Source organism: Lontra canadensis, unplaced genomic scaffold (assembly GCF_010015895.1).
Source record: "Lontra canadensis isolate GAN:19392208 unplaced genomic scaffold, GSC_riverotter_1.0 scaffold52, whole genome shotgun sequence".
Lineage (NCBI taxonomy): Eukaryota > Metazoa > Chordata > Mammalia > Carnivora > Mustelidae > Lontra > Lontra canadensis.
In genome coordinates, this window is record NW_022631046.1 from 9854023 (window position 1) to 9876503 (window position 22481).

General features: G+C 37.5%; 1 protein-coding gene across 5 annotated transcripts in view; it reads left to right on the forward strand.

The window, feature by feature from the left end:
* The window catches only part of VEZT (vezatin, adherens junctions transmembrane protein), a 66169-nt gene extending 43688 nt beyond the window's left edge, over nt 1-22481 (forward strand). For 4 of the 5 annotated variants that reach the window (XM_032874250.1, XM_032874248.1, XM_032874249.1 and 1 more), the window contains 6 exons: nt 3711-3858; nt 9171-9502; nt 12551-12744; nt 16537-16637; nt 18180-18387; nt 21874-22481. In XM_032874250.1, coding sequence (XP_032730141.1) covers nt 3711-3858; nt 9171-9502; nt 12551-12744; nt 16537-16637; nt 18180-18387; nt 21874-22388 — 1498 coding nt within the window. In that variant the 3' untranslated portion in view covers nt 22389-22481. Of the gene's footprint in view, nt 1-3710; nt 3859-9170; nt 9503-12550; nt 12745-16536; nt 16638-18179; nt 18388-20801; nt 20978-21873 lie in introns of those variants that run through there. The other variant, XM_032874251.1, reaches the window with a different exon arrangement.

Sequence of the window (22481 nt, forward strand, 5' to 3'; positions counted from 1 at the left end):
AAAAAAAAAAAAAAATGGGAGTAACAAAATACTCTTCCTAACTGTGTTTTTGTTGACATCAAATGAGTTAGTGCATCTGAAGTGCTTAGACAGCGTCTTGTATATAATAAACACTCGGACTACAGGGCAGTAAGTCTGTCACTTCACTTTACTACATCAGGAAATTAGTTCTGTTAATCAGGAAATAAAGGTGTATACGGTTTTTATTTCAGTTAAGATTTATAGATCATTTAAATTATGAGTAAATGGAATGCAAAAATACTACCTGTACCTTCAGTATTTTGGATGCTATAGCGCTGATAAATATAATGCTTGAAGTTTACGGAGTGCTTGAATATATCTTTATATATACCCTTCCAGGTAGATCTTCTTGTCTCCTTTTTAGGAGGAAAACTAAGTAAACTCTCCACTTTGTGTGATTTGTTTGATGTGACATAACTAGTTAAGAGGTAAAGTTGTGTCTTAACTCTAGGACTAATGACTTGAAATCTTTCTCTCTATATATTTTTTAACTGTACCAAATTGTACTACTTTGGAAATTTTAGTCATGAACTTGTCCATTCAGTTTCCCCTCTGCCTAAAATACCTGCCTGCTGTGTGTTACAAAGATAGAGTAAAAACTTGTATCACCTACTTTTAAAGACTTTTAGTATATTCAGTAGATAAAACTGGTATTCATAATACAAGTGCCCAGGGTGCCTTCCAGCATAGCAGGACAATGTACTTGGCCAGCAGGGTCAGAGAATGCTTTCAAGGAATTGGCCTTGAGGATAATAATAGTCTGCATTCCAAGTAGAATGAAGCAAAGATACTGAAAGAAATAGAGATATGGTAGTGTGGCATGTGAACTTCAAGTAGTTACTCATTCAGTAAATATTTATTGAGAATAAACTCAGTGCCAAGCAATATGCCAGCCCCTGGGTTGATGGTGGTACACGGAATAGGCATGGTCCCTGCCTCAGCATACTTACAGTTCAGTGAGGGATAAGGGAGTGAGAAGGAATAGCTTAACAATGATGGCAAATTTATGAGTTTCCTGTGCCAGTCATTTTTCTGTATAATAGAAACCTAGCAGTGAACAAGACAGACAAGATCCTTGTACTCATGGCTCTTGCCTTCTAGCGGATGAGATAATAAATATAAAGTGAACAGATGAGATTTTTGCATATCTGTTACAAAGTAAAAAACCCCAGCTGATTAGGATAGAGAGTGATTGGTGGGTTATGGCTTTCGATTGGATCGTAGTCCCCTACGATCAGGCCTCCCTGAAGAGTTAACATTTAAAATGACATTTGAATGAGGAGAAAGATCACGTTCCAGTCTGATGGAGCAGGGAGTGTAAAGATCTGTGGCAGGAGTTACTTTAGCATGATTGGAGCATATAGCAAGACGGCCATCATGACTAGAGCAGAGTAAGTTGAGAGGTATGGGATAAGATTCAGAGGTAGGCAGAGACCAGAACATATTTACCACACAAAAAAACCATAGGGAATTAAAATAAAAAAGAAGCCACCAACTATTTCCTTGAAAAGACCAATAAGTATAAGCCCTCACGTCTCTAATCTAAGTAAAAAGAGGAGAAATATACAAAATTAGTAATGGGAACAGAGCTGTAACCATACATATGGAAGAAATTAAAATAATTATAACGAGATAATACATACAACTTTGTGACAGCAACTTTGAAAATGTGGAAGGAAGTGGATAATTTCTTATCAAAATACAAATATTCAAAACTGACCTAGGAAGAATTAAAAAACTTAAAAGAGATTAGGTATATGATTAAAAAATACTCCATTTAAAAAACAACACAACTGGTTATAGGTAAACAATAGGAAATTTGCAGCTATAAAAAATGATAAAGTTCTTGATGCACTACTGTGGAACGGTATCCAAATCATGTTGGAAAAAAAGGAAGTGTACAGAGCACTGTTTACACTATGCTTCCATTTGTGCATAACAGGGATTGTGTGTGTGTGTGTAAGACTATAGATATATATGGGAGATATATATAGGGAATAAATGAGTGTGTTCATTGTACATATATACACATATCCGCACATACACATTTATATTTGGATTTGCTTTTATGTGTGCATAAAGTATCTTGAAAGATACACAAAAATATCTTGAGGGACACTAATAACAGTGGTTGCTTTCGCCTTTGGCTAGGGGAATGATGTGACTAAGGGACAGGGGTAGGAAGTAGTTTTTACTGTACCTCTTAATACCTTATGGGCTTTTTATATCTTGTGAATTTTAATCCTGTGGATATATTACATGTTCAAAAACTAAATGAATAAAAAAAATCTTAACTATCAGGCCCAGATGGTTTTATAGTTTTCCAAAAAACTATTTTAGACCATAGAAAAGGCTAGAAAGCCTCCTCTACATCATTTTATTTATGAAGTTTCTATAATTGCAATACCAAAACACAAATTATAAAGAATTAAAACTAGGCCAAATTCACAGATGGAGATACAAAATACTTGAATAGAATATATATAGATTGACTATAGCACTATATTAAAATACTATTCTATGTATGAGCAGATAAGAGTATGCTGGAAATACAAAAATAGTTCAGTATCAAGAATTATATGGAGGGGCACCTGGGTGGCTCACTTGTTAAGCGTCTGCCTTCAGCTCAGGTCATGATCCCAGGGTCCTGGGATCAAGCCCCACATCGGGCTCTCTGATCAGTGGGAAGCCTGCTTCTTCCTCTCCCACTCCCCCTGCTTGTGTTCCCTCTCTCGATCACTGTATCTCTCTCTGTCAAAAAATAAAATCTTAAAAAAAAAAAAAGAATTATATGGAAATAAGTCTTTACAAAAACTGTTGAAGGTGGGGTGCTTCAGTTGGTTCAGCATCTGACTCTTGATTTTGGCTCAGGTCATGATCCTAGAGTTGTGAGATCAGGCCCCACATCAGGCTCCATGCTGGGTGTCGAGCCTTGGAGCCTACTTAAGATTCTTTCTCCCTCTGTCCCTCCCCAACCTCTTATATTAAAAAACAAAACAAAAACTATTGAAGGGGGAATAAAATCTCATAGTAAATTGATAGATGCCCCTGAGGAAGAGGAAAGCAGAAACAGAACGGTAGTCTGTGTCGAACTACTTGAGATAGAACAGGCTTAGTGCTAATGATGTTCTGCAGTGTGCACACTGGGAGGAAGAGAGATATCTTTACTGTGGTATACTGAGCCATGATACGATAACATATGTAATACAGTTTCAAAGGGTACTTGTCAAAAATAATTTAGTACTTTAGCGCTTGTGAAGAGTTGAACTTTTAATTCTTTAGATAGATACAAAGATACTTTATTCACAAGTATCCTATAAGATACCCGAGGTATGTTAACAGATTTTTTTTTTAAGATTTTACTTATTTATTTGACAGAGAGCGAGAGAGGGAACACAAGCAGAGGGGTGGGAGAGGGAGAAGCAGGCTTCCCGCTGAGCAGAGAGCCTGATGTGAGGGTTGATTCTAGGACCCTGGGATCATGACCTGAGCCAAAGGCAGATGCTTAACTGCTAAGCCACCCAGATGCCGAAAATAGTAGATTTTAGGATTTTTTTTTTTTAATGGACATTCATCATCTCCACTCAAAGTTCAAAATAAAGATTAGTAAAGGTAATTTTGGATGGTTTCACTGTACTCTTTATATTTTTTAATGAAAGGCTTTGTTGATTGCCTTAACCTAATTTAACCTACCCCCTGAACTCTGAGAGTGACAATGTAACCAACTACATCTGTGTGGTGCCTTTTAAGGAGCTGGGCCTGGGACTTAGTGAAGAGCAAATTTCAGAAGAGGAAGCACATAACCTTACAGATGGCTTCAGCCTCCCTGCTTTGAAGGTACTCTATCTGTGCAACGAAAGGGCTGAGCAAAAGCTAGATACTCTTGGATTGCGCTTGTGCTGTATGAACGTAAATGGTCCACTTGTTCCTTTTTATTGTTTGCTGAATACCATCATCATAGTAGCCTTCTTGATGCTGGGGAAGCTGTCTTTAAAAGTTGAGAGCATCGTTAAGATTGGATGAGGAGATATTTATATTTTGATATAAAAAATACTTAAAATTCTTACTATAAGAATTTCTTGACTTAAGTCAGTTTATAGATAAGTGAATTTACAGTAAATATGAGTGATTTTATGACTACTTGTTTTAACAAGCTTGGATAAAGAACTTAAAATTAAAAGATCTATATCTTCCCTTGGAAAATCTGCATAAAAGAATGTATTTGACCAATCAGAGAAAGACAATTATCATATGATCTCTCTGATGTGAGGATTTTGAGAGGCAGGGTAGGGGGTTGGGATGAGATTGGGAAGGAGACAAACCATAAGAGACTCTTAATCTCACAAAACAAACTGAGGGTTGCTGGTGGGTAGGGGTAGGGATAGGGTGGCTGCGTTATGGACATTGGGGAGGGTATGTGCTATGGTGAGTGCTGTGAAATGTGTAAGCCTGATGAGTCACAGACCTGTACCCCTGGGGCAAATAATACATTATATGTTAATAAAAATAAAAAATAAAAAAAATATATTGGACTATGTAAGAATTAAACTTCTAAAAAAAAAAAAGAAACTTCTAAGTGAAAAAAATTGCAATGGTTTTTAACAAAAGTAGATATAATTCTCTCTACATAGTAAAGAGCACTCTGGTGTGTAAAACCTAGACAGGATAGGGCAGGTGCATGGACTTGCTGCACAAAGGAAGGGATAGAAATGGCCAATAAATATGAGGAAACTTTCGGTCTCATCAGTAGTAAGTAGACATTTTGCCAAGGATATTGAAAGTTGGTAATATTTATTATCTATGAGCAGAGAGACCTCACACACTAGTAATAGGAGTACAAATTCGTTCCCTTGAGCAGTTAATACCAGTCTTCAGAAAGGTATGTACTCTTCAGTAATCTTAAGCTTAAAGATTTATCTGAGTAATCAGAATATACTCAGAGTATGTTCATGATATTCCCCAAACAGCAAATATTGGAAACAGAGGTTCAGTAATAGAAGATTGATAATGATGTAGGGTACATTCTTTGGAATGGGTGGTAGAAAAATTGTAAGATGGAAGAAACAAAATAAAGCAAGTTACAAAAACCATGTGTTTGGTGAGATTCTAGTAGTGGTTTTAAATAGTGAGTCTTTAGATTCTTTTCCATTATTTAGCAAACTCCACTTAGATGTTTCTTAGTTTCTGGTCTTCAGAACTTCACCTGATACCATGAAATCGGTGCAAGTGTAGTTGACAGCATAGATACCAAGATCCATTTTTGTTTTGAGACTTTATCAGTCTCTACATCTTTAAAATGTCCAGAGTCACATAAATGTTCTAATTCTTTTGGTGGTTTTTTTTTTTTTTTAATCTTTACTGTTACTTGAAAGTTGCCTTGACTTATTCTTACCCTCTTTCTAACCCGTATCAATAAGTGGCACCACGCAACTTACTAAGCTAGAAACCTGGATACCAGCCTTCTTATCTTTTATCCCTTGTATCGTTTGTCAGTAGATTCTTGTGTCTGTTTGACCTTGAAGATGTTTAAAACCATCCATTCTATAGCCCTTCCTACCATCTTCATTGTAGCCCTCATCATTTCTTACCTAGGCTGCTGTGATAATTTTCTTACTGGTTCCCTTAGTTCCCTAAAGTTGTTCAGAATGCCATTCAACGAAGGGGTTCCTGGGTGGCTCAGTCAGTGAAGCATCTGACTTTGGCTCAGATCATCATCTCGGGGTCCCGGGATTAGCCCCATGTTGGGCTCCGTGCTCAGCAGGGAGTCGTCTTCTGCCTCTCGCTCCACCCCGCCAACTCATGCTCACTTTCTCTCAAATAAATAAAATCTTTTTTTTTTTTAAATGCAATTTGACATACAAAAAGCCTTAAAAATCATGTTCTTTGAATCAGTAATTCTACTTCTGTGAAAGATGCTAGTTGTAGCTAAATCCTTTTTGCTCACTGAAGTTGTTTTACAAATTAGACTAACTTTAGTTCTTTGACTTTTGCTTTATCTTGACACGTAAGTAATCTATAACCAAACTCAATGATTGTGTTGTGTTATTACCAGGAGTACTAGCCTCTGCAAGAAGCTTTATCTTGATGTCTCTAGAGTTTATAAACCACTGAAAATTTCTGTAATGTTCAAAAATTATGTTTTGCCACCTTTTATTGTTGCCATTGTACCCAGATAAAGAATTTATAAATGGATTTTGTAAGTTAAATTTTAAAGGAAATTTTAAGTTAAAAGTAAGTTAAATTTAAAGGAAATTTCTCTCTCTAAAGAGCAACATTAATTAAAGCTTTTTTAAAAAATGTAGTGAAAGGTGGTTTACAAATATATCCGTGCCTTTTGTTTTCCTTTGTGATTTTCATTGTGTCCTATAAAGAAAATATCCTTTGGATTTAGATTTTAGTGTTCACATATCTTCTGTCAGGAAAACTGAGCAAGTAATATACCTTTGGAAAGAAAAGCTACCTCCTCACTGTGCCCTGAGGGGATGTATATAAAATATTTAGTATAGAGTCCTTGTCTCTCTTTTTCTTTGTTCACATTTTTAACTAGTTTTTTCATCATTATAAAATAGTGTAATTCCTGCTTTAAAAAATAAATCCACATTTTGTGAAAATGTTTTAAATCAGAATTTCCTGTTTGCCCATAAGCAATGGTTATCCAGTGCCACTTTATCCAAACAGCAAATTGGCGGGGGTGGGGGGGAATGCATATTTCTTAGTTTTGGTTTAATCGGAGAATATGGCGGTGATTCATTAAGTAGTCTTTTTAAAAGTGGTGGTAAGCTCTGCCAACTTGATCCTTTCAGTTGCTGTGGTCCATAACTCTGGAATCATCTTGGATAACACTTTTCCTCTCATAAACATATCAAGAGATTCTGTTGGTTCTGTGTTCGTGTATATCCAGAGTCTCACTACTGCTCACCTCTTAACTACTAACTGCTGTGATATAAGCTACCATTAACTCCCAGCTGCATTATTTTAGTATCCTTCTGACAAGAGCATGACTGAGATCATAGAACTCTTCTGCTGAGAATCCTTCAGTGGCTCCCCATTTTTCTGAGTAAAAGCCAGTTATTTTAGGGACTTCATTGCTCACCATGCTGTCCCTTACTTACTGTACCAGCCCCACTGAGTTTGCTGTTCTTCAGATGTGCCAAGTACTATATACTCCCACTACAGGACTTTGTACTTGAACCCCTTGCTCCCAGTAATTTTCCTCCCTGACAGTAGTCCCATGGCTCAATTCCTTCTAGATGACACTTGGTTAGAAACATTCCTGGCCACCCCATCTTTCCCTCCTTCTGCTTCTCCCTTTTCTTCCCCCCCAAGTGTACACACATAAACACGCATTCACTATTCCCTTCTCTGCTGTGTTTTTTCCCATAACTCCTCAGCTGAGAAACTGTCTTTTACTTGTTAGAATCTTTTGCTCCCCCTGCCACCTGAATAGAAGTTCCAGTAAGAAAGGGACTTTTAGGGGCACCTGGGTGGCTCAGTCATTAAGCGTCTGCCTTTGGCTCAGGTCATGATCCCAGGGTCCTGGGATCGAGCCCCACATTGGGCTCTCTGCTCAGCAGGGAGCCTGCTTCCTCCTCCTCTCTCTCTCTCTCTCTCTCTGCCTGCCTCTCTGCCTACTTGTGATCTCTGTCTGTCAAATAAATAAATAAAATATTTTTTTAAAAAGGGGGGAATTTTTGGGGGCGCCTGGGTGACTCAGTCATTGTCTGCCTTTGGCTCAGGTCATAATCCCAGGGTCCTGGGATCCAGCCCTGTATCAGGGTCCCTGTTTGGTGGGAGCCTGCTTCTCCCTCTCCCACTCCCACTGCTCGTGTTCCTACTCTCACTGTCTCTCTCTGTAGAGATAAATAAAATCTTTAAAAAAAAAAAAAAAAAAAGAAAGAAAGAAAGGGATTTTTTTCACTTTTGTATTCTGTTGTATTATCAGCACCTAGAACAGTGCCTGGCACATCTAGGTGCCCAAGAATATGCTGGAATGATCAAATGAAGGACTAAAGAAAATCATCGTGGTCCCAAAATTTAATGGTTAAATAAGAAGACTTGTGAGGTCAGCTGCTTATATAAATTCAAGAATTCCTAGACAGTGTATATTTAGCAGTTTAGAAATTTGACCTTGCTCAGTTTTAAAGATTTTATTTATTTATTTGACAGACAGAGATCACAAGCAGGCAGAGAGGTAGGAAGAGAGAGAGGAGGAAGCAGACTCCTTGCTGAGCAGAGAGCCCAATGCGGGGCTCGATCCCAGGACCCTGAGATCATGATCTGAGCCGAAGGCAGCGGCTTAACCCACTGAGCCACCCAGGCGCCCCAACCTTGCTCAATTTTAGAAAAAATAAGTTAGTAGTAAGAGGGGTTTATATTAAATTATCTTAATTCATTATCTGTATAACTTAAAGTTCATTTTATAAAGCAGTCTAAGTAATGTCCAATTTCATGGTTGTGAAAAATTGAAATCTGAATTATCCAAAGTATTCAATTATCTTTTTGTTGTCTACTAACTCTCATATTAGATTGCTTCCTCATGTGTTTGTTTATTTGTGGGATATTGTCCTCATAGTCCTCATGTTGAACAGGACTACATCTGGAGAAATCCTTTGTTGATTCTTTGTATCTCAAGAATGGGTTTTGCAGTTTCTCGTGCCAGACCTTCCAAGTATGAATACTCTAGACTTATTTTTATGTTATCTCTTAGCTATTTCATAGGCTGAAATAATAGTATAATTTTGAACCCTAAATTCTGGATGTATCACTGACTCATTTCTTTGGACTTCTGTAGGTCCATTATTTCTACTTTCTCCTTTTCTACTTTGTGTAAAATGTTCAAGTAATTCATCAAGGAATCTATTCTGATAGATATATCTTGTTATCAACACTTCTTTTCCGGGATAGAACTGTTCTAAAGTATATACTAGTGTTACATGTTATATTCATACTAGAAGTTCCAACATGCCATGACTACATAATTTGATCTGACATTCTTGGCTAATCTTCAGGATTAGTTCAAGCTCACCTATATTCATATCTTATGATAAAGTAAGAAATTTAACCAGAAGTTAAGATAAACAAATTTGTAGTTTGTTTTGAATTTTGACCAGTTCTTTTTTTGAATTGATGTAGTTCCTTTTCCTTTTTAGGTTTTGTTTCAACTCTGGGTGGCACAGAGTTCAGAGTTCTTCAGACGGTTAGCCCTATTACTTTCTACAGCTAATTCACCTCCCGGGCCCTTACTGACTCCAGCACTTTTGCCTCATCGTATTTTATCTGATGTGACTCAAGGTCTACCTCATGCTCATTCTGCCTGCTTGGAAGAGCTTAAGCGCAGCTATGAGTTTTATCGGTACTTTGAAACTCAGCACCAGTCAGTACCCCAGCGTTTATCCAAAACTCAGCAGAAGTCAAGAGAACTGAATAACGTTCACACAGCAGTACGCAGCTTACAGCTCCATCTGAAAGCGTTACTGAATGAGTAAGTTTTGAAGCCAAATAAGAGGTCTCCATGATCAGCAAGCTTCATTCTTGTGCCATTGTGGTTGTTGGCTTGTGTCTTAGCTAGAAAGCAGCAGCAAAATTGAGACATACAGCATGAGGAATGGAGAATGATTTGTAGGTACTATAATTTGGGGGAATCATTTATAGTTTTCACTTTGTCTGATTTCAACAGAAAACCTAGAAACAGGACAAAAACAGGTGTTCATTCTCGAGCGCTGAAATGGAGATGTTTACAAAGATTGAGCTTGTTTTAATGAACTCTTCTTTAAGTAGGGCTCTTAACTGGACCCTGCAACCTGAGCAGAATCTCTGCCAGCACTGGAACAGCAAGTCATAAGAGGTGTTGTTACATGCAGTTGAAGAATAATATATTACAATTTTTTAAAATAAATTAAAGCAGGGGTGCCTGGGTGGCTCAGTGGTTAAAGCCTCTGCCTTCGGCTCAGGTCATGATCTCAGGGTCCTGGGATCAAGTCCCGTGTCAGGCTCTCTGCTCAGCGGGGAGCTTGCCTCCTCCTCCTCTCTGTCTGCCTGCCTCTCTGCCTACTTGTGATCCCTCTGTCAAATAAATTAAAAAATTAATTAATTAATTAATTAAAGCAGATTTGGACATTTTCTCAACCAGAGGAAAAACTTTTTGGCCCAAGTTGAATATTAAAGGGCAGGGTCCATAGACTATATTTGTTTAATTTTTTTTTTTGACATTTTATTTATTAGAGAGCATGAGAGGGGAGAAGGTTAGAGGGAGAAACAGACTCCCCATGGAGCTGGGAGCCTGATGCGGGACTCGATCCCGGAACTCCGGGATCATGACCTGAGCCAAAGGCAGTTGCTAAACCAACTGAGCCACCCAGGCACCCCTATATTTGTTCATTTTTTACTTTTCATGGTGTTACTGGTACTCTGCCTTGATCAAATGTAGCATCCAGTCATTCCAGTGACATTTTTCTGTAACAGATACTTACAGGACAGGATCAAATGAATGGGTTGGGTTCCTGTTGTGTTGGTAATCAGAAAAGTCATGGAATTTAATGAATTGATAAGATCTTAGTTGATGAACCTGACCCTGTATACCAGGCAACAAGTAGAATAGGGTGGTCAGAACTCAGTTTTGTAAGATAAAAACAAACAACAAAAACAGGTCAAAAGCATTTGACGTCTCCTTAAAATCAAAGGGCTAGTTCAGTGGAGTAAGGAAGGATACGATGAACAAGAAATTAAGGTAGGAAAGACATTTTGAGAAAATAAATTTTTACCCATCTGTCTGCGATATATAAGGTGGCTATAAAAGCTACGGCATGGGGGGAAATTGAGGAGCTGTGAGGCGGGGATGTTCCAGTGGTCTCTAGCGGCTGTTCTAAGAAAACGGATAAATGAATGCTATCCTGACTCAGTCCTGTCTCCCACAGGGAATATGGGAGATAAGACAATCTCTGCTAGAAGGGACAACAAAGGCTGGGTGTATGTCAGAGAAAACATTTCAGTGGAAAGGTTGTATTGGGCAAAGCCAGAGTCTCTAAAGAATTTTTCAGGGCGCCTGGGTGGCTCAGTCATTAAGTGACTGCCTTCAGCTCAAGTCATGATCCCAGGGTCCTGGGATCAAGCCCCACATCAGGCTCCCTGCCTGGTGGGAAGCCTGCTTCTTCCTGTCCCACTTCCCCTGCTTGTTTTCCCTCTCTTACTGTCTCTCTCTCTCTCAAATAAATAAATAAAATCTTTTAAAAATTTAATTTTTGGCAATAGAATCAGAACTACACAGGACTTGATAGAATGCATTAGCGTAAGGGAAGATGGCTCAGGGAAGAAAGAGGCTACCCTGGATGGACATGAAAAAGGGGCTTGGTGCCATGCCATGGACTGTGCATGGGAAGGATGTCTCCTGTTTAAAAATGGAATATTCTAAAAAAAAAAAAAAGGAATATTCTGTAGATGGTCCTATATATCACCTTTCAGACAGAGTGTACCAATCACAAGCCATATCTGATTTGCTCTATAGCACCACAGCACACAATTTTAAGTGTCATCTAAACATGTTTTGTGTTTCACTCCTCCTTCTCACTCGTCCCTTGTTCTTCCCAGTTGTGTACACTAGAGAATAACCCTTTTACTGTTCTTGCTGCCTCTAGAGTGCTCACTACCAAAATAATGTATCTGAGGCATATATGTGCTTTCGCTAACTGCACATCTTCACTGGTTTCAGAGTATAGCAGCATGGACTAAAGGCTGTAGGAAACATTCTGTTGAAAGGATTTGCTATAACCTGATGATAGTCTGCCTTTCTCTCTCTGTTTCTCTCTCCTTTCCTTCAGTCCAAACAAACTGCATAAATGCCTTTTCCCATGTACCGTTTAGAATGACCTTCCTTATCTTTTGTACATGTTCACATTTTGTCCATCTTTCAGTACTTCCTCAAAAGTACCTCTTCCTTAGTTGTTCCCTCTTTGTACCCATAGCAACTTTCTCCTCTTCAGAATTCTTATAACACTGTCTTTATCTTTCTGTGGTATTACACTCTTGGGCTTAGATTCAGCCCGGACTTACAGCTTACCAGCTGTCTAATTCTAGGCAAGTTTCTTCAGCTCCCTGGACCTAATTCCTCATCTGTAAAATGGAAATAAAATGTTGTTATAACTTTATATATTATGATATTATGCTTACATAGATATACCTAATTTCCCTGATTCAGTTATGGCTCCTATTAAGTATGAAATGAGCTTCATTTATCCTTTCAGCTCATAAAAGCCTCATATATGTAAAAGAAATATTGTTCGATAAATAGGTGATGTCCTTTATGAGCTTTTGAAAACATTGTGGTAAAATGCAGATAACATTAAATTTACCATTTAGCCATTTTTCAGCATACAGTTCAGTGCCATTAGGTACATAGACATTGTTGGCGACCATCACCCTTTCCATCCCCAAAACTCTTTCATCTTATAAGCTTATTTCTTAAATAGGCCTTGTAAATTAGACATTTTCCATTTAATATTTTAGAAATCTGTTTCTGTTTTTCTTTATTACTTAGGGTAATAATTCTCGAAGATGAACTTGAAAAGCTTGTTTGTACTAAAGAAACACAAGAACTAGTATCAGAATCTTATCAAATCCTAGAACAGAAGTTAAAGTTGATTCAGCCCCATGTTCAGGCAAGCAACAATTGCTGGGAAGAGGCCATTTCTCAAGTGGATCAACTGCTCCGAAGAAACACAGATAGAAAAGGTACCAATGAGAACTTTCCTTCGTACACATTTATCAGACATTCTTACTCTCCTCCAGTAAGATTTTGTTGGGTGGATTTCTTATCTCTATGATGTAAGTGACTTAACAAAACTTCTTAGTTTACTAAAAGAAAAGCTGAACTTATACATACAAATTGAAACTGAATATAAAGTCTGGCTCTTATTTTGCGAACAATAAGTGAGTATGATTTGGAAGTTCTCTGGATCCTATACCTCTTTTTTAAAAACTTAATGAAGGGATAGATTTAAATAGTATTATTCTATTATTAGAACTTCCAGAAACTCTTTTCTCAGTGTAATAATGAGCTTGATAGTTAGGGGCCAGAAATTGAGTCTTGCTTTTAAGGTAGAATACGTCAAGCCTTCAGAAATAGTATACCAGGTTCTGAGATGTGTTAAATGCCAGTATTTAATGGTGACACTGGAATGCCTTATATCGCTGGGCAAATGGTAGTCTTGAAATTTGCCGCAAAACTGCTTTCATTTGACCCAGATTTTATGTTAGTTTTTACTCATTTCACTAATTCATTGTAAATATTTGGCATATTTTTAAATTTTGTGCTATAAACCAATACCATGTTTTTCCCCTGGGCCTTTTTGAAAATCATATTTGTGTGTAGAAATTGTATTGCTGCCAAAGATGATCAGTGCTTTATCATCTCGTTAGTCACTATTTTATTTACAGCTAGTTCTGTAATACTTTAATGTGTTTAAGAAGCTGAATAAGTATGTAGTGAAAGTTAACTTTCTTCAAAGGAAATGTTAACATGCTAATTACTGATACATCACCAATAGATTTCCATCTAAAATACAAATGGCGAGTAATTTTTTTCTTCAAAGGGTAAATTTGCCAAGGATTTTTGATATATGCAAACATTTATGCATGTTAAACTTTTTAAACTTAAGTCTAGAGCTTTTTCTCTTTTTAAGACTTTTTTGGGTAGGCTTTTTCTTTTCAGGTTTTTACTTAAATTCCAGTTAGTTAACATACAGTGTAATATTAGTTTCTTGAGTACATTTTCTTTAAGTGGAAACACTCAGAAGACCACTGGGTGTTTAGATATGCATTCCATTTATTCCTGCCCTTAGCATACTCTGAGATGTTGAATTTTAGTCACTTAAGCATGATTGTTAAACTATCTCCAAAACATTGGGCAGGTGATAGGCCGTAATATTCTGCATATGTGGCTTTTGCTTGTAAGTGATAATGATACAAATTAAGATATAAGTCATTTGCAAACTTTCTCACTGAAATGCTCATAGTGGCCATGGCAATGGAACTTTGAATAAAATGTTTGTATCATTTTTTTTAAGAAGCAGGTGCTCTAGTTAGCTGTTGCTCTTTTTAGGTTATTTCAGAACTACAGAAATATCATGAGAATAGTTCAAAATATCTTTCTTTACCCATACTCCTCAGTTGTTGACATTTTACCACATTTGCCTTACCTCTGTGTGTATCTGTCTATAAATTCTTTCGGTGGTATTATTCTGAACCATTTGAGAGTAAGATGCAGACATGAGACCCCTTGCCCCTAAATCTTGTGTTTGCATTTTTGAAAATGGACATTCTCCTACATACCTACAATATACCACCAAAATCAGGCCATGAGCACTGATAAAATAGTGCTCTCGAATCCACAGATCCCATTCTAATTTCACTGATTGATCCAACAGTAATCTTATATGCCCAGATCCAGATCACACATGGCATTAAGCTTTTATGTTCTTAATTCTGCTTTAGCCTTTCTTGTCTTAAATATAAGCATGTTATTTAAAAAAATACTCGAGGTTATATAAGTTTATTACCATTATATTAGAACATATATGTTCCATATGTCCCACTAGTATCATTTCAGAGATTTACTCAAGAGATATAAAAATGTAATGTCCACTTTAACCTATAAACAAGTGTTTATAATGGCTTTATTCATAATCACTAAAAACTAGAAGCAGTCCAAGTGTCCTTCAGCTGATGAATAGATAAACTCTTCTATCCATCCACATGGAATACTACTCGGCAATAAAAAAGAAATAAGCTACTGATCCATCATTACGATGGAGGAATCTCTAATGCGTTGTGTTACTCAAAAGAAGCCAGAGTCAAATACTACATAGTCTGTGATTCCGTTTAAATGACATTCTTAAAGCAGTATGATTTCATAGGAGCAACAGGCAGCCTAATGGTTTCTAGGCATTGGATATGAAGGGAGGAATAGGTTATAAAGAGGCAGCATAAGTCAATGTTTTGAGGTGCGGGAGCTGTTCTTTATCTTGGTTTTATCTATGTCTTGGTTGTGGTGGTAGTGGTGGTTATATGACTCTGATCTGTGTAATCTTATCAAATTAGATACCAGAAAGAGTGAATTTTCTAAGTGAATAAAATAGCTTAAAGTTTTTTTCACCCACTAGTTTTAGGATCCACAGTTTAGTAGTTCTTGTTTGAATGAGATACTGTGATTGTTACCAAATGGTAATTTTCTAATTCCACTTTTCCTTTTACACTTATTAGTCAGCCTTCTATTGTGAGGCAAAGCAGCCCCCTTTCCACTTATTTATATCAATATGGATATATGGATTCTTATTTTGTGGATCATAATTTGTTAGTAGTATTATTTTGTTGCTCAAATTGTCCAGAGTTTAATCAGAGGGAACCCATTCAGGGTGGTTTGTGCCACCATCATTCTTCCTTTGATCACTTCTTTATATCTTCATACTTTCCTTGCCCCCACCCCTAACATCAGCCATGTGTCCAAGAAGCCCTCAGGCCTTTAGTGGGAAAGTGGTACTTAGAAACCAAGATGTGGGTGCCAAGTATGCTCATAGCCACTGCGGTATTACTGTTTTTACCAATTCCCAACATACAAGGTTGTCATGAACATTTACACAGATATATTTCTGTATCTGTCCATATATGTTACATGCCGTGGGTTCACACCAATACCTCCAATTCAGTCCCAATACTACAGAGTTCTTCTGTCCTTCTCCTTATTTGTACCTCCCTTTTCTAATTATGAGAAACTTGGCTCTCATTATCTTCAATTTTTACTTATTTATTCAATCCCTTGTATGTAGGCAGTTGCCTGACAATATCAGCTGTCCCCTAAGCCACATTGCTTTTGACACAGACCTGCTAAGAGTCCTTCCCAGTCTAGTCAAGTGTCCTTTGTCCACATCAGCCCTTGACAGCCAGGAGTCTCCCCCCAACCCTGTTCCCAACCAGTTATCTATCGTTACTCTTGAAAGGTAAAAATCTAGATGCTTAAACCCTACTTCTTTTTAAGTAGAGAGAGAATAATGAAAAGCAGAGAGCTAGATAGGAGACTAAGTAACCAAACACCAGTATTATGTAATTAAAGTTCACACCTGGGTGATCTTTTCAAGCTATTACTTACGAAACTCATTTCCAATTCTAACTTCTGAGAATAGAAATAATGTAAGAGAAGTGCAGAATTGAAGTTTATTTTTTGTGGGGAAGAATGGTGGTATGTCTTGAGAGTGTTCCTGTGCCATGAACAAAAATTGATTTATAGAAAAGCTGTTGAGTGCCAGATACTATGGTGAGATGAAGAAGGGAGAGAAAAGTTACTCCTCCAAGAGTTTAACTTAAATTGTAAATCTGCTGCCGTTACTGTTAACTTTAACATCCTTAATTTTTTTTATAAATTAGAAGTTATAATCACAAGTTGGACTATGAAATTGGCAAAATATTAGTATTAAGAACATTGTTTAATTAGATGTTCACTCATTTCCGTGTGGCCTGTTGCTTTTTAAGGCAAGCCTGAGATAGTATGTGAAAATCCGCGCTGTACTGTGGTACCTTTGATGCAACCTACTCTACACATTGCCGACAAAGATCCAATCCCTGAGGAGCAGGTAACAGTGAAAATGGCTTTTTTCCCCCTAAAGAAGAGTTTCACATATAAAGGTTGCCTATCTTTCTCTGTAAGTGGCATGGATGATTTTTGACCAAGTTGTTAAATTTATGTTTGTGATGAGCTTTAAAATTACAACACAGTGTATTGAACTGATGTCAGATCATTTTTTTCTTAGTGCCTTGAACTCAATCCACTGAATCTACCAGCGAATTTATATGTTATTTATACCTTACTATTTCTTAGATACGTAGGTGAGTAAACACATTAGGAATTAGTGCATTGGTAAAGGTACCTTCTGGGATGCTGGAAATGTTGACTAGCGGTTACCAGTCTGTGTGCATACGTAAAAATCCTGTACACTTTGAGATTTGTGCATTTGGCAGCATGTATAGTATACCTCACTATAAGGAAATAATTTTTTAATGATTTCATTAGATACTGACAAAGATTTCTTTTGCTTATCTTAAGGAAAACTTCTTTTCCTTTGGTCATATTGTCTAGTCAGTTCTTAATTGCAAAAGGAGACCAATTCTGTTTACTGTTAACACACAAGGGATTTTGAAGATTTGATTTTACTTTATTTTATTATTAGAGAAAGCACACAAGCACGGGGAGGGACAGAGGAAGAGATTATCCCAAGCAGACTCCCCACTAAGTACAGAGCCCATAGAGCATAGCCTAACCACCCGGAGACTGAGCTGAAACCAAAAGTCAGATGCTTAACTGACTGAGCCACCCAGGCACTCCAACGAACAAAAAAAAAAAAAAAAAGTACATGACTGACCACATAGGTTTGGACCAGGCTGGTATAAACATCCAGAATCACTCAAAAGAACTTCTCCCTTTCCAGCAACATCACTACCCAGTCACTAGCTACAGACATTGTCACTGGATAATAAAAACTCTCTTTAGAACCTCTATCTCTAGAAACTTCACCTGCCACCATGCTTACCAGAATAGATTCCTTAAAATGCCTACTTCCCTTGTAACAAACTTCTGGGTCAGATGTGATCCATGTACGTTTGATTAGAGGATCCCAAGTCATTTGCCTGACCTATAACTGCAAGGAGGCTGGGAAGCAAGGATCCTAGTCTGTTCCTCAGTGTTAAGAAGAACCGTAAGATGAGGTTCAAACTCTCTGGGAAGTCAGAAAGAACCACAGATATCTACCACAAAAAGACTTAACATACCTGACACCTCCCCCAAACTACCAGCCTTTCTAATTTTGATTGGTTTTGCAGAGCTAATAACTAATCTTAATCTTGACTAGATCTATAGAATGGTATCAGAGCAGAAAAATAATGATTGGAGTTATTAAACTTTCTTTTCCATAATCCCTTGTAGTATCAACTGTTTAGTTTTTTTAAGACTTCAGTTTATCTATAGTAATATGTTTGCTCTGTTTGCCCACCTTTGCTTTAGTGACCTGTGCCAAGAGTCTTCATTTTTTAATCTTGGAGATGGGTAGGTACAAGTTAATGAATGCTACTAGAAAATTGTCTGCTCGGAGTAAAGTGCTTTTTCTTGTATTCATTTTCAGGAATTAGAAGCTTATGTAGATGATATAGATATGGACAGTGATTTCAGAAAGGATGATTTTTATTACTTGTCTCAAGAAGACAGAGAGAGACAGAAGCGTGAGCATGAAGAATCCAAGAGGGTACTCCAAGAACTAAAATCTGTGCTGGGATTTAAAGCATCAGAGGCCGAAAGGCAGAAATGGAAGCAACTTCTATTTAGTGATCACGGTAAGCTGACATCAGAGTAAAAGGTTATTTTTAATGTAGGGGATTATTTTAGCTATATAATTCTTATAGTTTTAATTTTAGGGATTTGTCAGCAAATATAGTACTTTTTCTTGTGAACACAAATCAATATGATCAAAAATTGAATAGGTATATAGTCAAATTGGGAATTTGAAATCATACTTTTTCATCAGGTATTTGATGTTTTACTAAATTTTATTTGTAATGGGCGTTACATTGAAAAAATTAGAGTATTTTCAAATTTAGTGAATTTGAGATTCTAAACTCTGTTCTCTTCATGTTGATATCATAAATACCTCAATGAAGCCCCAAATTAATAACTCTGTGTTCACCATTGAAACAAATGAATTAAGACCTAGGCCAGTTAGCTACATCATTAAAGTTCCTTCATTTTTTGAGCACTTCAGTAGATGGGAGAAGAGGAGGTGTTTTTGTGCACACCGTCTCTGTATTTGGATACTGACGATACTGACAATTAGCGTTAAACTCCATTAAGTTTCCCACTCTTCTTTTTTTTAGTCGGAGCTCATGGGAAGTAGGGGAAGGAATGAGGAGAAGCTTAATACTTAACAATATCAAACTAGCTAATTCCTAGTTGAGAATTAACTTCTGTAGATCTCTAAATAGAGAGAGTGGGATTCCCCTTTTATAGAGTACTTATGCAGAGCCTCAAAATCACCTACCTTCCTTTCACAGACCTGTACCCCTGGGGTAATGATACATTAATGTTTATTCAAAAAAAAATCACCTGCCTTCTTTTCCTGTTCTCTTTTTCACTAGAAGTTTATAGATTACCTGTACATCTAGAAAGTTCCTCAGGTTTCTCCTTTCTTCTCTTAGTAGCCCTACCATTCTCCCTTGTCCAGGTGCACATTTCTTGATTTTATCCTTCCCATTGGCCCCCTTTATAGCCCAGGTCCTTATTAGATTGTGCTTATATATTGTAATAGTCTCTTAACTGACTTAACTGACTTCCATTTTCTTTTTTATTATGTAAACTCTGCCCCCAATGTGGGGCTCAAACTCATGACCTCAAGATCAGGTCTTATGCTCTGCCGACTGAGCCAGCCTGGCACCCCAGTTGACTTCTGTTTTCAATACCTTTTTCTTCTAAGCTGCCCTTAGAAGATGGCTTCTAAGCTAGCTTCTATCCTTGCAGACTCCCTCCAGATTTTTCTCAAACGGTAGTACATTGATAGTGGCTCTCTAGCTTTAAAAGCTAGGGTGGTTCTCCCTTTCCTACCGTATTAAATCTCAACTTTTTTTCCTGGTTTCAAGCCTCTCTGTCAAAATGAGTCCATCATTTCCAATTATATTTCCTACTCTTTCTAATATAGATATCCTCCTCTGGTGATGTTTGTCTAATTAGACTATGGTTCCACAAACATTGTTTTTATTCATGAAAAACATTCATGCTGGGGTGCTTGGCTGGCTCAGTCGGTAGAGCATGCGACTCTTCATCTTGGGATCATGAGTTCAAGCCCCACATTGGGGGTGGAGTTTACTTTTAAGGAAAAAAAAAAAACCTTAATAAAAGAAAAACATGCATGTTGATCTCTTTATACCAAGAATCCTATCTTCTCCCCAAGCTGTCCTTTCTCCCAGTTGCTCCTCCATGAATCATCCTCTCCCTGCTACCTCTCCCACCACTACAGAGCCTCACACCAGGAGGCGCACTGGAGGAAACTGGAAGGAAGTATTGAGCAGCAACATAGGTGGTGGATTAAGAACTTCCCAGGAGCAGCAGTTAAGATATTCCTGCAGCCCGTTTGTTCATATGCTGGGCCTGCGTGAACCAGAGATGATTGTGTTTTAGGCACTCTTGTTTTCTATGCATCCAGTGTTTTTGTCTCTGTAATGAAATTACAATCGGTGGGGGCTTTAGTATCCCCCACAGTGTTCAGTCAGCAAATTACTCATTCAACAAGTAGTTCCTGAGGCACTGTTTACTCCCGTGTCCCTAGTACATAGACGAAGAGACAAAAATCCTTGTACTCCCGGAGGCTTATGTTCCGGCAGGGTTAACACCTGATCCTGCAGTTGTACAGGTTATTTTGCCCTATTTAATTGTTGCATTCTTTAAGACTAGATTTGTTGACTAAAAATGTATGGGAAGACTGCAAATAGCATTGTATATAAACCTGTATCCTTTTTATTGCTTAGTGTTTTCTCCATATAGCTTTAAAATTCTCCTGTTGACAATATGGGCAAGGATATAATAATGAAAGAAATGTGTGTCTTTTTTCAGGTATGTGCTTCTGGTAGTTTACATTTGAAAGGGCAGTAATGCTGATTTTGTTTGTGGAAATAAGTAAAAAGCTGCTGATACCATAAAATGCTTTTTCCATGAAAAATTTCAGTACATCTTCCAGAGTTGTTTTCATCTCTGCCTACAGGGGTAAAGTCCGAATGGAATTAGAGAGGGATATTCTACACTGGAACCTGCTGTGGCCATTTTTTTCTGTTGTTGCTGCTTCTCTAGTGGAGTTACTGCAGCTTAGGGATCTGTTTCTTGGAAATGGACACCTTTTACAAATTATTTTTTAAATAAACGCCAGATCTTCAAGAAGCACTTTCTTTTCTTCCGTCATGCTTCCTAATATATTGTATTGTACTAACCCCTCATACTGGGAGGAGAGACTGCCTAGCAAGCAACCCACTGCCTACTAACATCAAGAGGGGCTAAATAAATCTTCATTTTCCTTGAAAGGACAACTTCTGCCGTATGGATATGATATTTATGTATTATGCTTTGTACAATAGTTGATTTTGAATCCAGGTTTTGTTTTCTATTTTTCTGTGACATTTCAAAATGTGTAGAAGTTATGGCTTTACTTTCATCAGGGTCTTATTAGGTGGTTGGCAAGTAGGTTGAATTATGTGCATATTTTTTTCCATGCTGTTTTAACTTGTAAATATATATGTGCTGACGATCGTGATTATTATCTGGATGACTTTAGGCCTTTTAACTGACACATTATCAGTAAAAATCACTCCGCTTATTCTTTCATAAGATGGTTCTCAAGCCTCAGTGTGTATCAGAGTCAAGCGTAGGGCTTGTCAACACAGGTGGTCCCACTCACAGTGCCCCCTTCAGTAGGTCTGGGTGGGGCCCGAAAATGTGCATTTCTGTCCAGTAACCTTGTGGTTATGACTGATGCTGCTGGTCTGGGACCACACTTTGAGAACCACTGCTTTAATATTTTGAATAAGAGAACATGTGAGGTGTTTTAAAATCTTCATCAAAACCCCATCTCATTTCATTTCTTAGGCATTCTATCTCTTATAAAAAGTTCTCTGGATTTATAAATTCATATAGATTTTACTAGAAAGTTTTATTTAGCTTTTATTTATTGTTCTTTATAAGAAAAAATTACTGGAGTTTAAATTAAAGTTTAAATCATTGCTGGGTCCTTAGTTATTACTTTTCTTTCTTTTTTTCTTTCTTTCTTTTTTTTTTCTTTGAAGCTGTGTTGAAATCCTTGTCTCCTGTAGACCCAGTGGAACCCATAAGTAATTCAGAACCATCAGTGGATTCAGATATGGGGACAGTTGGTAAAAATGATACTGAAGAGGAAAATAGTAAACCCTCCACAGCTGACAATGAGATAAGTAGTAGGACTGAGTATTTATCTGAAAACCCTCTAGATGGTAAAAATAAAGACAATTCTGCAAATGAAGTCTTCCTGCAAGGAGCTGAAGAAAGAGTGTGTTACCAGTGTGAGAGTGAAGAGGAATGTCAGCAGGCAGATGTAGATAGCCTGTCCACTGCCCATCCAGCTCCCAGGGACCTATTACAGCCCTCCATTAAGCAGAGGCTGGCACGGCTCCAGCTGTCACCGGATTTTACCTTCACTGCTGGTCTTGCTGCAGAAGTGGCTGCTAGATCTCTCTCCTTTACCACCATGCAGGAACAGACTTTTGGTGATGAGGAGGAAGAACAAATAATACAAGAAAATAAAAATGAGGTAGAAGAGAAGTAAGAATCAAGATTTTCATGAAGGATTTTAAATTGTTGCTTTTATGCAGGTGTTTTAGCTTCAACTCTAGATAGGTGATCCACTGGAAAGGGAAAA